The sequence below is a fragment of the Anolis sagrei genome, chromosome 1, assembly GCF_037176765.1.
Source record: "Anolis sagrei isolate rAnoSag1 chromosome 1, rAnoSag1.mat, whole genome shotgun sequence".
Classification (NCBI taxonomy): Eukaryota; Metazoa; Chordata; class Lepidosauria; order Squamata; family Dactyloidae; genus Anolis; species Anolis sagrei.
The window spans coordinates 80,698,145-80,713,300 of NC_090021.1; the positions used below are offsets into that span (position 1 = coordinate 80,698,145).

A 15,156-nucleotide genomic window follows, 5' to 3' on the forward strand; every position below is an offset into this window, starting at 1 on the left:
GGTGAGATGTCAAGACTAAAGATAGACATTCTGGGGGTCAGCGAACTGAAATGGACTGGAATGGGCCACTTCACATCAGATGACCACCAGATCTACTACTGCGGACAAGAGGAACATCGAAGAAATGGAGTAGCCTTCATAATTAATAAGAAATTCGCTAAAGCGGTGCTTGGATACAACCCAAAAAATGACAGAATGATCTCAATTCGAGTGCAAGGAAAGCCTTTCAACATCACAGTGATCCAAATATACGCCCCAACCACAGCTGCTCAAGAAGCAGAAGTAGATCGGTTCTATGAGGATCTGCAGGACCTACTGGATAATACACCAAAAAGAGACATTATTTTCATTACAGGAGACTGGAATGCCAAGGTGGGAAGTCAAATGACAACTGGGATCACAGGCAAGCATGGTCTGGGAGAACAAAATGAAGCGGGACGCAGGCTGATAGAATTCTGCCAGGAAAACTCGCTGTGTATAACGAATACTCTCTTCCAACAACCTAAAAGACGGCTTTATACATGGACCTCACCAGATGGTCAACACCGAAATCAGATTGACTACATCCTTTGCAGCCAAAGGTGGCGGACATCCATCCAGTCGGTGAAAACAAGACCTGGGGCTGACTGTAGCTCAGATCACGAACTTCTTATTGCCCAATTTAGAATAAAACTAAAGAGATCAGGGAAAATACACAGACCAGTTAGATATGATCTCACTAACATTCCTAGCGAATATACAGTGGAAGTGAAGAACAGATTTGAAGGACTAGATTTAGTAAACAGAGTCCCAGAAGAACTATGGACAGAAGTCCGCGACATTGTTCAGGAGGCGGCAACAAAGTACGTTCCAAAGAAAAAGAAAACCAAGAAGGCAAAATGGTTGTCTGCTGAGACACTGGAAGTAGTCCAAGAAAGGAGGAAAGCAAAAGGAAACAGTGATAAGGGGAGATATGCCCAGTTAAATGCGCAATTCCAGAGGTTAGCCAGAAGAGATAAGGAACTATTTTTAAATAAGCAATGCATGGAAGTGGAAGAAGACAACAGAATAGGAAGGACAAGAGACCTCTTCCAGAAAATTAGAAACATTGGAGGTAAATTTCAGGCAAAAATTGGTATGATAAGAAACAAAGATGGCAGGGACCTAACAGAAGCTGAAGAGATCAAGAGAAGGTGGCGAGACTATACAGAAGATCTGTATAGGAAGGATAATAATATTGAGGATAGTTTTGACGGTGTGGTGAATGAATTAGAACCAGACATCCTGAGGAGTGAGGTTGAATGGGCCTTAAGAAGCATTGCTAACAACAAGGCAGCAGGAGACGACGGGATCCCAGCTGAACTGTTTAAAATCTTAAAAGATGATGCTGTCAAGGTGATGCATGCCATTTGCCAGCAAATATGGAAAACACAAGAATGGCCATCAGACTGGAAAAAATCAACTTATATCCCCATACCAAAAAAGGGAAATGCGAAAGACTGCTCAAACTTCCGTACAGTGGCCCTTATTTCTCATGCCAGTAAGGTAATGCTCAAGATCCTGCAAGGAAGACTCCAGCAATACATGGAGCGAGAGTTGCCAGATGTTCAAGCTGGGTTTAGAAAAGGCAGAGGAACGAGAGACCAGATTGCCAATATCCGCTGGATAATGGAGAAAGGCAGGGAGTTTCAGAAAAACATCTACTTCTGCTTCATTGACTATTCTAAAGCCTTTGACTGTGTGGATCATAATAAATTGTGGCAAGTTCTTAGGGGGATGGGCATACCAAGCCACCTTGTCTCTCTCCTGAGGAATCTGTACAAGGACCAAGTCGCAACAGTAAGAACTGACCACGGAACAACAGACTGGTTCAAGATTGGGAAAGGCGTACGGCAAGGCTGCATCCTCTCACCCAACCTTTTTAACTCGTATGCAGAACACATCATGCGATGTGCGGGGCTGGATGAATGCAAAGCTGGGGTGAAAATTGCTGGAAGAAACATTAACAACCTCAGATATGCAGATGACACCACTCTGATGGCCGAAAGCGAGGAGGAGCTGAGGAGCCTTCTAATCAAGGCGAAAGAAGAAAGCGCAAAAGCCGGGTTGCAGCTAAACGTCAAAAAAACCAAGATTATGGCAACAAGAATGATTGACAACTGGAAAATAGAGGGAGAAACCGTGGAGGCCGTGACAGACTTTGTATTTCTAGGTGCAAAGATTACTGCAGATGCAGACTGTAGCCAGGAAATCAGAAGACGCTTACTTCTTGGGAGGAGAGCAATGTCCAGTCTCGATAAAATAGTGAAGAGTAGAGACATCAGACTGGCAACAAAGATCCGCCTAGTCAAAGCCATGGTATTCCCTGTAGTAACCTACGGATGTGAGAGCTGGACCTTAGGGAAGGCTGAGCGAAGGAAGATCGATGCTTTTGAGCTGTGGTGTTGGAGGAAAGTGCTAAGAGTGCCTTGGACTGCGAGAAGATCCAACCAGTCCATCCTCCAGGAAATAAAGCCCGACTGCTCACTGGAGGGAAAGATACTAGAGACAAAGTTGAAGTACTTTGGCCACATCATGAGGAGACAGGAGAGCCTAGAGAAGACAATTATGCTGGGGAAGGTGGAAGGCAAAAGGAAGAGGGGCCGACCAAGGGCAAGATGGATGGATGGCATCCTTGAAGTGACTGGACTGACCTTGAGGGAGCTGGGGGTGGTAACGGCCGACAGGGAGCTCTGGCGTGGGCTGGTCCACGAGGTCACGAAGAGTCGGAGACGACTGAACGAATGAACAACAACACAATCAATCTGTGTTTAGAAATCTTGGATATGCACTTGTACTTCTTCAGTCTAAAACATAGACCACAAGGTCTCTAATAAAAAATGTGAGGAATTGTGAGGAATTAACAATAGTAGATGATGAAAGACTGAAGTCCTCTCCTGCTAAAATAGATATTTATATTGGGTGGTGGTGTCATTATTTGACTCCAGTTACCAGTATTCCTGTGTACTACCAATGGTGGATTATATACCTAGAATCATAATGTTGGAAGAGACCTCATGGGACATCATTTCATTCTACCTCAATGTTTTTAGGTTGTCCTCCAGTAATCTTTTTTTTTTTTTTTAAGAAAATGCTACCATTATAGCAAGGAATATCTGTTGATTAGCTTTAGATGTACAGGCTCAAAGGATAAGCAACTGTGTAGCACCCAACTAAAACCTGTCCTCACAGAAACAGCTCTCTGTGTGACATGATTTTTGTCATAGTAATATTGCTTATACAGAATGCCGTTTATCTTTTACAATAAAACAATTCTCTGTGGTCTCCCCCCCTCCACCCCCCGGGCTCTGGAATACCCTCCCAAAAGAGATTAGATTAGCCCCACCCTTCAGTCCTTCCGTTCCAACCAGAAAACATGGATGTTCAGACAGGCCTTTGATCCTGAGTAGACTGAATGGGTTCATATGAAGCTGACACTTGGCACCTGTGAATTGCCGGCAGTTAATTTTATCTACTGTTGTTTTAAAATTGTATTGTTTTAGTTTTTATACTAACGTGTTGACGGGGTTGTTGTTATAATTTTATGTGACTTGTTTTATACTTTTGTACCATTTTTACTGGTTGTATGTTATATGTGCACCCTGGAATGCTTTGTAAGCTGCCCTGAGTCCCTTCGGGGAGATGATGGCGGTATATAAATAAAGTATTATTATTATTATTAATATTATCAATAACTCAGACAAACTATTCAGTGGGTTTGTTTCCTGGCCATTTGTCAAGTGATAACATAGGACCGTGTGAAGATAGCCAGTTGGAAGCCACATTTTTGTAAGCCACTTTGTATCCTGTAATTTAGGGAAGCAGGTAAATACTACGATCCCTTTATTTGGCATGATTGTGCAGATGACCAGTTACTAAATTGTAATAAGCAACAGTCTGTGACCATCTAGCACAGTGGCTCTCAACCTGGGATCCCCAGAGGTTTTTGGCCTACAACTCCCAGAAATCCTAACGGCTGGTAAACTGGCTGGGATTTCTGGGAATTGTAGGCCCAAAACATCTGGAGACCCCAGGTTGAAAACCACTGAAGCAGCTTATCATTTCTTTTATTTTTTATTATCTTTTATTTGATGGTTTAAGCATTATAGAAGGTTGCATTTCATTTGGCCAATTATATTTGGGATTTTTGTTCGCTTAAATCCAATCTCTGCTTTCTCTAGCATGACTGTTGAAGAAAATGGTCATAATGCTTTTCCACCCCAAAAAGGACTCTCATCAGGAGATGCCAACGTCAATGTGGGAGCAGCTGAGATTCTACCTAAACCAGTTCTTCCGTCCCAGACTGTTCAGACATTTGAAGAACCCACCATGGCACCAACTCCAGTCAAAAGATCTGGAAAAGCAAAACAGCAGATAGATGTGAAAGCTGAGTTGGAGAAGAGACAAGGAGGAAAACATTTGCTTAACCTTGTAGTAATAGGTAATACTGTCTTTTTGGAGAGAAAATCAAATGACTATCCATATAGTTCCTTTTCCCTCAGTGTAATATAACTTCTGACTTGTAACAGTGATTTTATCTCATATTCTTAGGACATGTTGATGCTGGGAAAAGTACTCTAATGGGTCATTTGTTATATCTCCTGGGAAATGTGAACAAACGAACTATGCACAAATATGAGCAAGAGTCCAAAAAAGCCGGGAAAGCATCCTTTGCTTATGCATGGGTTTTAGATGAAACAGGGGAAGAGAGAGAGAGGTAAGTGTTTCCTTCTTTATTTGTATTAGTAGTTACAGTATTGTTTGTTTATAGTGTAAGTGAACCAAGTATTAGATATGAATAAGTGTAATTGGAAAAATATTGTGAAGGTAACTTTATGTCTATCTTGCTGTATTTGTAACAGAATTAGGATGAAATTGCATAATTATTTTTAAGGATGGGGATAGCCATGACATAGTTCTCCTATTTGATGTGGTCACAACTTTTGGATGTGATCTGATCCATCAATGATTGTTCAGTGCATTCTTGTTCATTCTACCGTTCCAGTGCTTTCTGTAGAAATTGTATGCTTCTCAGTACATTCTGGATTTTTCTCACTGTTACTGACTGCTCTAACCGTAATAATTTTGTCCTTTATTCATGATGTAAAGAACATTATGGTGAGAATTCCTTTATTGTAAAAGGGGAGTACTGTCACATCAGGCATATAATCCGTTAGTGTCAAAAAATGTGTGAATGAATGAGTACAGTTCATCAGTGAATATATGTGGCAAACTTTGAGAATATTTGTAAATTATGCGTTGTACACCTCTGTTTTGTTTTTAGGGGAGTTACAATGGATGTAGGTATGACCAAATTTGAGACAAAAACAAAAGTTATTACATTGATGGATGCTCCTGGCCATAAAGATTTCATTCCAAATATGATCACAGGAGCTGCACAGGTAAAGATTTTTTTAGTAGTCATATGGAAACGGATAATGCACTGAACTGAATTTTGTAGTCATTTTGTTTGGTCAAAATTTTCATTTTCCCCTGTATTTTTGTCAACTTGGATATATTTTTTTAGAGTGTTAATTGAAAAAGAGTATTTTTCAGGCATCTCTGTTGTTTTGTGAGGCATAATGAACCTATAATACATAACTTCTCACTCTCTCAACATGATAGTTGTAACTGTGACTTAAATATTTTGCATACATTATATGGCAAGGGAGGGTGAATTTGGGGCTAAGTTGCAGACATGCCTGAGTTTTTGTGGTTTTACAATGCCAGTGAATACATTTAACAACTGTTCTTATTTCTTAGGCTGATGTAGCAATATTAGTGGTAGATGCCAGTAGAGGGGAGTTTGAAGCTGGATTTGAGACAGGTGGACAGACACGGGAACATGGCCTATTGGTGCGATCTCTTGGAGTAACACAATTGGCAGTTGCAGTGAATAAAATGGACCAGGTATTTCCTTTGATATTGTTTAAATGTAGTTGTCTTAAAAGCACACATGAAGGGAACATTTGCACATGCACAGAGTGAAAGAGATTGAGAGGAATGGTGGAGGATGAGGTGAGAGAATTTACAGTTTAAGGTGCTGCAAACTGAAATTGAGAATTCCTGGTCTAACACCTAGTTCTGAAAGATACTTTAAATCTGGAGAAAGTCCGTTTCTTCCAGAAATTGAGCCCTCATCTTCTGACATAAATTCTTATTAACCAAGCTAGTATTATTGCCAACAAATTCTTAGGTGCACAACATCTATCTATGGCTTGCTGGAGCTCAAGTAATATTGCCTTCTATCCTAGTGAATATGTAAATGCTTCTAATTTCAGCCTGCATTTCTGTTTAATTTGGTCGTCTGCTGGAATATATCTGTGAACATCTATGTTGCTGAGAATTTCATTCCAACAACACATAGAGGGTTGTATGATTCCCTCACTTTGCTACAGAATACGTGTTTGTTTTGCTCATTGTACAGAATGATCTTTGCATTTCTAAACAGAAATATTTTATTCTTAGAACTGAACTTCTCTTGCATTGTTTCTGAGTAACACAGGTGGAGATACAGCCTTTTCCCACATTATTTATTTTGACAGTTGATTACATTATTTGAAAAATAAATATTTGATACATGTAGCAAAGTGTTTTGCTTTGGGTTTTTTTTTTGGTTGAGCAGACCCATCTGAATAGTGACTTATTGCACTTTTGATAGGATTGCCATAATTATTTTTGCATAGAAGGGTCTTCATTTTGATATCAGTACTTGCTTTGTGAGAGAGAGCTCTCATGTTGTCTTCTTGCTTTACAAGTCATGTCCTTGTGTTCTTATTATAGGTAAATTGGCAACAGGAAAGATTTCAGGAAATTGTCAATAAACTTGGACAGTTCCTTAAGCAAGCTGGCTTTAAGGTAAAGAAACCAATAGACTATTCACATTGTTGACTTCACAGATAAAAGACCATCTGCACCACTTCCATTGTACAGAAATATCAATAAATGTTCCTATCTAGCAGATTTCATATATGACCCATTCTTAAATATATGGTGAAATCATTTTAAATTCATGGCAGTGTTTACTGTTTTATCTGGTCATCTGCCAAAATAGGAATCTAATGAATTCCAGTTAATGGTCCGATTGAAACTTAATTTCTTTGTTATTGGCTCTTAGCAGTTGTGAAAATAGTTCCCTACTTTACACAAGAATATTCTGTGCTATTAAGTACTCATTCTCAAGCATTTGAAAGGTAGAAAACAAAATTGAAGTGAGAGACAATTACATTCAAACAGGATTTTTGACAGAACAGTGGTAATAATAAGTACAAAATACCGGTAATAGGTATTTAGTAACTACGTAATCAGATTTTAGTTTTCTTAACAAATCTTCCCTAAAGAAAACAGTGAATCTTAGCTTGAGTTTCAGAAAAAGAAAGGATGCTAAGGAGTTGCTTCTGCCCTTGCAAACTAAATTCTTCTCTCAACCAGGAATCAGATGTAGCCTACATCCCTACAAGTGGCCTTGGTGGAGAAAATCTTGTCACAAGGAGTCAATCCAGTGAGCTGACCAAATGGTACGAAGGGAAATGCTTGCTAGAACAGATTGGTAGGTATATCATTCAAAACACAGCTGAGGAAAATGCAGCAAATATGCTATATGCCCTGCTTTAAATAAGGAAATGGTAAATTTATATTGATGTTTTTACAGATTCTTTCAAGTCACCTCAAAGATCAGTGGATAAACCATTCAGATTATGTGTATCGGATGTTTTTAAAGGTTAGTAATAAATGACTGTATTTTAAAAAGAAATCAGCTTTGTACATCATTTCATAAACAATGTAAACTTATTAAAATCTTCTGTGAACTATTTCAGTCAACAGATATCCTGATACTTAGCACTAGCTGCCAGGGCAATTACCAGTATGATAGTGTAACAATGGCACAGCGTTCAGTGCACACCATTATAACTTCCCTGCTCACAGACATTGCAGTTCTTAGAATGGGGTCATGTGAGTTTGCACCTAGAATTTTTTAAAATTGTCTCTTTGAAATTGAAAGAGCACATTGATCTGAAGTTATCTTTTTGTATCTACGGAGACATTTTAAATAGTTTCACTGTCCATAACAAATGGTAAAAGAATACCAAAATGCAACATCTGTGCAGGTAGAATTGGTCATTGTTGAAGCTGACTTTCATGTATGAAGTGTAGAACGTTTTGCTTAGAGAAAAGTACATCATGTAAGGATGCTGGTGCTGGATTGGTAACTACATAGTTGTCCATGGTTACTCTAGTTTAACATGTCCAGTGTGGCGATTATAGTAAGATCAGGGAGAAGGAGAGACAAGTGGGAAGGACAAGACCGATGGTGCGTCTGCACTGTAGATTTAATGCAATTTGACACCAGTATAACTGCCATGGGTCAGTGCTGTGAACTCTGTGTAGTTGTAGTCTTACGAAGTCTTTTGCCTTCACTTCCAGAGAGTGCTGGTGCCTCACCAAACTACATATCTCATGATTCCATAGCTAAGGTTATAGAGCAGACTTCTAGAATAAGTGGCAGGTTTTCATTATGATAGTAGGCTAATTGTAAGTGACAAATTTTTATTATGACAAAAGACACAATTATTGTATAGATTTTTTAATTGAAGATACATACATTGGATAGTGTGACTTCAAAAAAGTTGTGTTTTACTTTCCCTGTGTTTAATTTTTAAAACAAATACGTTCGTTCTAGATCAAGGGTCAGGATTTTGTGTGACTGGCAAAATTGATGCTGGCTATGTCCAGGTTGGAGATCGACTTCTGGCAATGCCTCCTAATGAAACTTGCACCGTGAAAGGTACAAAATGAAAACTGATGTGTCTTCTGACGTTGAGTTTATATTGTAAACACGTATAGAACTTGTTAATGAAAAGTATCAAATGTCAAAATGTCAACTGGATTTCTGTGATTCCTGCTGCTAAACTATTAATTCTTTTCTTAGGCATGGCTTTGTTATAACTGATATACATAGATTAAAAAAATTAAGTTATTCAAACAAGGGAGACATTTTGACAAACCAAATATGTTAATTGCCAGTGTTGATTTTTTTTTTTGCAAGCATAATTGCTAGTGTATTGCTAGTGTAAATGTATTTGGAGAACACTTCACTCTTTTTCAGTTATTCAATACACATGTATAATCTTCCATGTACTATGGTATATATATAATTCTTTACTGATAATTGCAAAGATACTTTCTGCTGTTTTCTGATAGAGTTAATGCCATGTAGTACCCACATACTTCTTTCATGATTATACTGAAAGTGAGCATAAAATGTTTGTTGGAAAATGAAAGCTGGTACCACTAAAACATATAAATGGCTGGAAACAGTAAGTAAAAGGAGCCTTGTCAAATACTTTCAAAAATGGTGAAATCTGCACAGATTTGGCAGGCATCTACCCAGACGCTGTGACTCGGCAGAAAACTCCCTGAATAAGCAAACATTACTTTAGATAATGGTGGTTCCCAAACAGAAAATGTTTTTCTGAGGTTTTAGTCAACAGCTTTTACTCTCACCTCATTCATACTGAAAACTGATGAGTCGTGGTTGATGCAGCAAAATTGGAAAAGGCAGAGCTGTTTGTAACTGTTAAACCAAGAGAGTTCACTGTTTCGTTCTGTTTTTACTCATTTCCAGGAATTGCTTTACATGATGAACCGGTGGATTGGGCTGCAGCAGGAGATCACGTTAGTCTCACTTTGACTGGCATGGATATAATCAAGATCAAGTGAGTGCGGAGAAGTTTGTCTGAGCAACCGTTTCTCTTTAACCAAGTATTTTAACCGTTGTGTTGATAATCAGTGGTTTATCGGTTGAAGAAAGAAGGGTGTAAGGTTTTGACTACCTGGGCCTTGAAAGCCATAAAGTTGCAGATCACCTAGCTTGAATTCAAAAGATGATGCAAAAAGGCAGCATATTTGATCCTAATCAGACAACTTCTTGTTTAATCTGACTCAACTGCACGTACAAACAGTATACATGACTGGTGTTGTTCTTTGTAGCCATTGTACTACTTTTTAAAATAATAATGTCAGGAACACTGCATCATCCTACAAGAATATGTAGCTGACATGGGCAGGCCAAAAGGTTGACTCACTGTGGATCTGAATGAAGAAATTCAAAAGGGAGGGTTAACAGAACATGTAGAACATGTGAGGCTGTGATAACCCAGAAAAAGTTAGTTCATTTCTCTGTTTCTGTACATGTGCAGAATTGTTACACAGAAGCCACAACTGGCAATTGCATTTAAAGAACCCGTCCTCACCCAAGACTCTACTCTCACTTTTGCGGTTTATTCCTCAAAGCTCCGGCAGAGTAGTATGTAAATTACAATCCAGCCTTGTGTATTTATATCCCTTCTAATCTGCTAGATTACTCTGCATTTATTTTTCAGGTATTAACAATAACTTTAAAACTATATTTGTATCAGTGCAAGCCCAATTTCTCTTATGACCATAGTTTGTAACCCTCTAAGTGTGAATTAGATTTATGAAAGGGTGATGCAGTTTAATTAATTACTAGATTAAAATTAAATTAAAATACTCATTAATCCAAAGAAGGAACCATTTAAATCTAAATTACCACACATTTATGCATACTTGAGGTTTAGTATAGGATTAAGCATAAATTGTGCAATCATCGAAGAATAGCCATTCACGGTGAATACCAGCCTCTCATTTTTCAAATAAACACAATAATCTAAATCCAGTTGTCAGGTCTAACTAGAGTAGAGTCAGTGAACCAGTGGAACTTCCTAAGTCAGCACTTACATATATCCCCTTTTTAGTGTGCTATATAAATCTGAGTTTTGGGTTTATTACACAAAAAAGTCTGTATAAAGCTACTATTTATTCATGACCTGACTTTTACTTTTGCAGTGTTGGCTATATATTTTGTTGTCCCAAGGAACCCATCAAAGCTTGCACGCGATTCAGAGCTCGAGTCCTCATCTTTAATATTGAAGTCCCTATTACCAAAGGATTCCCTGTGAGTGTAGCTCTGTCTTTATTTTGGAAAGGCCTTATTTTCACTTTTTTCATTTTGGGGGCTTTATAATCATACTTCTATCAGTCAGGTATGTACAGTTGTTTTCTACTGTTTTAAATATGTCCTGAAGTAGGAGTTTTGTCTTGATTAACATTCGTTGACAAGATGGCTGTACTCGTTACAGTGATCCTTGAGAGGTTTGGTTTAACGTATTAAGGTAGTTGACAAAAGCATTACCTAAAGGCAGGAAAACAGATAAACTATATCGCATTAATCAATTCTGCAGTTAAATGATATAACATTATGTGGTTTTATGCAACTTGTTACTATGAAATGGATAAATACCAGGATTTTCCAGGAATTCCTCTGATGTTTTCTCACCTGCTGATAGTAGTTACAAGGGGGTCAATGTAAAACTATTATTTTTCAGGTGCTTCTTCATTTTCAAACTGTAAGTGAGCCTGCTACTATCCGGAAGTTATTGAGTGTTCTACACAAGAGTACAGGGGAAGTCACAAAAAAGAAACCTAAGTAAGTATCCATTAAATAATTTGTTTGTTTTTGTTCTAAAACTTTAGAAAAAATGAAGTGGTTCTACTGTAATTTGTATTACATGAAACACAGTAGAAATAGAAGAAGATAATATTGATAATGCCTTGAAAAGACTTGTTTTTCATTTTTAGGTGTCAGAGTAATTGTAAACTAGTCTGGGCACATTGCAGAGGTCCTGGCCATATTTGAACTGTTGCATGTTTTTAGCTGGTGTTATGTCTCCAATTTGGTGTATTTTAATCTGTTCTTGACATTATATTTCTGACACTTTTATTCGTATGTGTGCGTGCGCATTTATGCAAATTTCAAAAAGTTTGAAAAATATACAGTTTGTATAAACGCAGAGACTGCTGTAAAATAGACTCCACATGTAGGCTAAATACATATATTTTGTATAAAAAAACCAGGAAATGCTATATGGGGATCAGTATATTACACACAATATACACATTTTGCACCTCTATGCATGAAGCCACACTATTTTTTGCATATATTTATATTCTCCATCAAAATCTATTAGTATGAATAGTACTCAGATACTGTGCAGAAAACATAGCATTCCCATGTAGTGGAAAGTACTGAAATTGCTAATTCTTCAGGGTTGGAATGAAATGAGCATTTACATCCCAATTCTGTTGGCATCTTGAAAAATGAAGAATATAAAGAAGCACAAAAAATTAATTGAATTCTTGTAAAACTGATGTGAACATATTTCTCAGTGTCACACTTTTTAAGAAATGAAAGCAATAATATTTGTAGATGTCCTGGAGGCATATTCTAAATGTTTGGCTTTAGATTTCTGTCTCTCCATCTCTCCCTACTAACACACACCTACATTGCCATAGCTACTTTTTTCACAGTGATACAACTCTGAGTGTATTCTTTGTTTTCTTCCCTTGTAGGTGTCTGACTAAAGGACAGAATGCTTTAATAGAACTGCAAACACAAAGGCCTATTGCTCTGGAACTTTATAAAGACTTTAAAGAACTTGGAAGGTTTATGTTGCGCTACGGTGGATCAACTATAGCAGCAGGGGTTGTTGCTGAGGTATGTGTGGGAGGTTACCACAATAGCTTTAGAAATACTAAATGTTGTGTTCGTGTTCCAACACTCGGTGTTTTTTTAAAAAAAGCACATAGTATGGACTATCACAACCTATTTATTTAACCAGGCTTATGAATGATTGGTTTCCATTTTCCAATAATGGTGTATTAAACTGGAAATGTAATATGAACACTTTTAAATATTACTTAAGCTAAAAAAAAACTCATTGCAATTTCCTTCACACAAGTCACCCCCAATATTGTGTTCTTGATTTGGTTTCTGGTTTCTACCTTTTCTTGTGAAAACTGGTGTTTGTCCAGCAAAACTTCTGCTTTGATTGGGGCTTGAATTTGTAGAAGCAATTCGATCACTGTAATCCTCAAATCATTTAGCATAATTTCCCCACACAATTGTCTGTCTAGAAGATTACAAGAAGCAATTGCCCTGTTTCCACAGCAAGCCACCTGCATGGAGTGTGCCTGAATCTACAATACAAGCCTCTTTAAACCTCTTAGACTTCAGTGTGGAGAGGGCTAAAGTGATGATATTTGTACTTCCAAAGGAATTGCTGTATAAAATACTGTTCCAACATACTGCTTAAACATTTGTGTTGGATAACTTTAGAGATACAAAATACATAATGTGGTTTTATCATTACATTGGTGAAAGGATGTGGGCTTTAATTCCTCTTGATCAGTCTAGAAAGAGAGTTGTCTTGTCTTGTGTGCAGCCAATTTTTGTGGGGAGCGGGGATTTAGAGAAGAGATAGGTGAGAAAGGATTGAGACTTCCGCAAATGTTCAACAGCACTCCCTGGTTCATTATTCACTTATATTGGGAGAAGAGGACTTAATAGTATACCATATTTCATCACATAATTAGTCACACTTTTAATCTCCTTTTTTGTTGGGAAAAGGGGGTGTGACTATTATGCGGTGAAGAAGTTAGTGCCTTCTGTTTCCTGGATTCTCACCTGCAAGATAAAGAGGAGCAAGAGAGACTTCCATACTGAGAATGTCTTTGGGAGGGAAGTTTCTCAGTTTTATATCACTGTGACAATTATGCGAGGAAAGGAAAAAAAACCCATTTTGGAACCACAAAAATGGAGGTGCAACTATTATGCAATGAAATATGGGTAGTTTTTGTTTCTGCTGCTGACACCGGCCTTGCTATTTTAAAACACAGTTTAAAAGGTTTTGTATTACATAGTTTGGGTGGCTGCAGTGACCACCCCTTCTTTCATATCCAGAGTGGCTTTGAAGCCTATCTCCAATGAAGCCTGACAGTGGGATCCTAGACTTGGGAAGGGAAATGCCAGCTTTGTTTTGGAGAGAAAAGAGAGAATAAGCTATTAGGGTACTTCAAGTTGACACTTCTGTGCTCTATAAAGCATTTTGTGGGAAGACATATGTGAGTGAAGGCTCCCTTGATTCTTCTTCTTTGTCTTAAGACTTTGTACCATTGGATATTTGAATAAATAAAAACTGTGTATGCAGTGTTGTTTCAAATAATATTTTGTGTTCTATTTTAGATTAAGGAATGATAACTGTGCCAGGACTTCTGCAATCCAGCCAAATGGAAACTGTTATGTCCAAATATGCTTAATTTGATGAATCCAGCCATACCAGTTGAAGGAACAAAGACAATTACATTTTTAAGAAGAAGAAACACAAGATGGGATGTTTAGCCCTTGCTGCTGCGGAACAGTATACCAACAGGGAAATACGCATTGCACTTTCTCATTGCACAAGTTCCAGTATACTCTCCTTTGAAAACTCCTCCCATCCCTTACATCAGCAGCCCTAGTGAACTTTTCAGAAAAGTTAATCAGAATGATGTATTAAACGATGGCAAATTATCATGAGAAAAAGCTTATTACTTCCAGCCTTAAACTTTGTTTACAATTTTGTGAGAACTGCTTCTTTGCTATACCTTAATTCACACATTACTACAATTGGGCTAAAATGTTCCCAGTTTTATACAAATGTTTTCAAAGACCCAATTTTTCCTTCTTTTACAAACAACATGTAAAGCTGCACCTGGGAACTTAATTCTTTTCCCTCCCGATTTTATTTAAAAACTTATTTGTGTAGACAAGAGTTTGTCTAATAACAGCTAATTTTATTTTTAAAATTGTAGAAGTATAATAAAATAGTGATCTGAGCATAAGATTGATATCTGTTCATGGTGTTTTTTTATAAGTTAAAGAGATTTGACCCAAAGGATACAGCTGGTTTTGAGGGATTTAGAATTTGTTCCTCTCCCAGTATATTTGTGTGCACCTCAGTGGATAACACCTGTATCTCAGTGTTATGAACATTACTGAATTTCATGAATTCTAACAACCATTCATTTCTACTTACCATTATGTATATCATATTCAAAAGTAAAAATATATGAATTCAATGAGGGTATTAATGTGCAGGTAAACTCCAAGAATAGCTCAAGTGTTTGTGATTTTTTTTAAAGTTACTGCTGGTCATCAGAATAAATTGTATATATTTGAGTATAAGCCGACCTGAATATAAGCCAAGGCACCTAATTTTATCACAAAAAAACTAGGAAAAC

The 15,156-nt window shown here is 37.6% G+C and overlaps 1 protein-coding gene across 2 annotated transcripts in view; it reads left to right on the forward strand.

Moving 5' to 3' along the window:
* HBS1L (HBS1 like translational GTPase) overlaps window positions 1-14,757 on the forward strand; it is a 48,405-nt gene extending 33,648 nt beyond the window's left edge. For both annotated transcript variants that reach the window (XM_060776575.2, XM_060776574.2), the window contains 13 exons: window positions 4,200-4,459; window positions 4,570-4,735; window positions 5,303-5,420; window positions 5,782-5,928; window positions 6,802-6,876; window positions 7,450-7,567; window positions 7,670-7,738; window positions 8,699-8,803; window positions 9,644-9,734; window positions 10,885-10,993; window positions 11,424-11,524; window positions 12,448-12,592; window positions 14,120-14,757. In XM_060776575.2, the coding sequence (XP_060632558.2) occupies window positions 4,200-4,459; window positions 4,570-4,735; window positions 5,303-5,420; window positions 5,782-5,928; window positions 6,802-6,876; window positions 7,450-7,567; window positions 7,670-7,738; window positions 8,699-8,803; window positions 9,644-9,734; window positions 10,885-10,993; window positions 11,424-11,524; window positions 12,448-12,592; window positions 14,120-14,131 (1,516 nt within the window). In that variant the 3' untranslated portion in view covers window positions 14,132-14,757. The remainder of the gene's footprint in view (window positions 1-4,199; window positions 4,460-4,569; window positions 4,736-5,302; window positions 5,421-5,781; window positions 5,929-6,801; window positions 6,877-7,449; window positions 7,568-7,669; window positions 7,739-8,698; window positions 8,804-9,643; window positions 9,735-10,884; window positions 10,994-11,423; window positions 11,525-12,447; window positions 12,593-14,119) is intronic.
* Window positions 14,758-15,156: the final 399 nt, after the last annotated feature.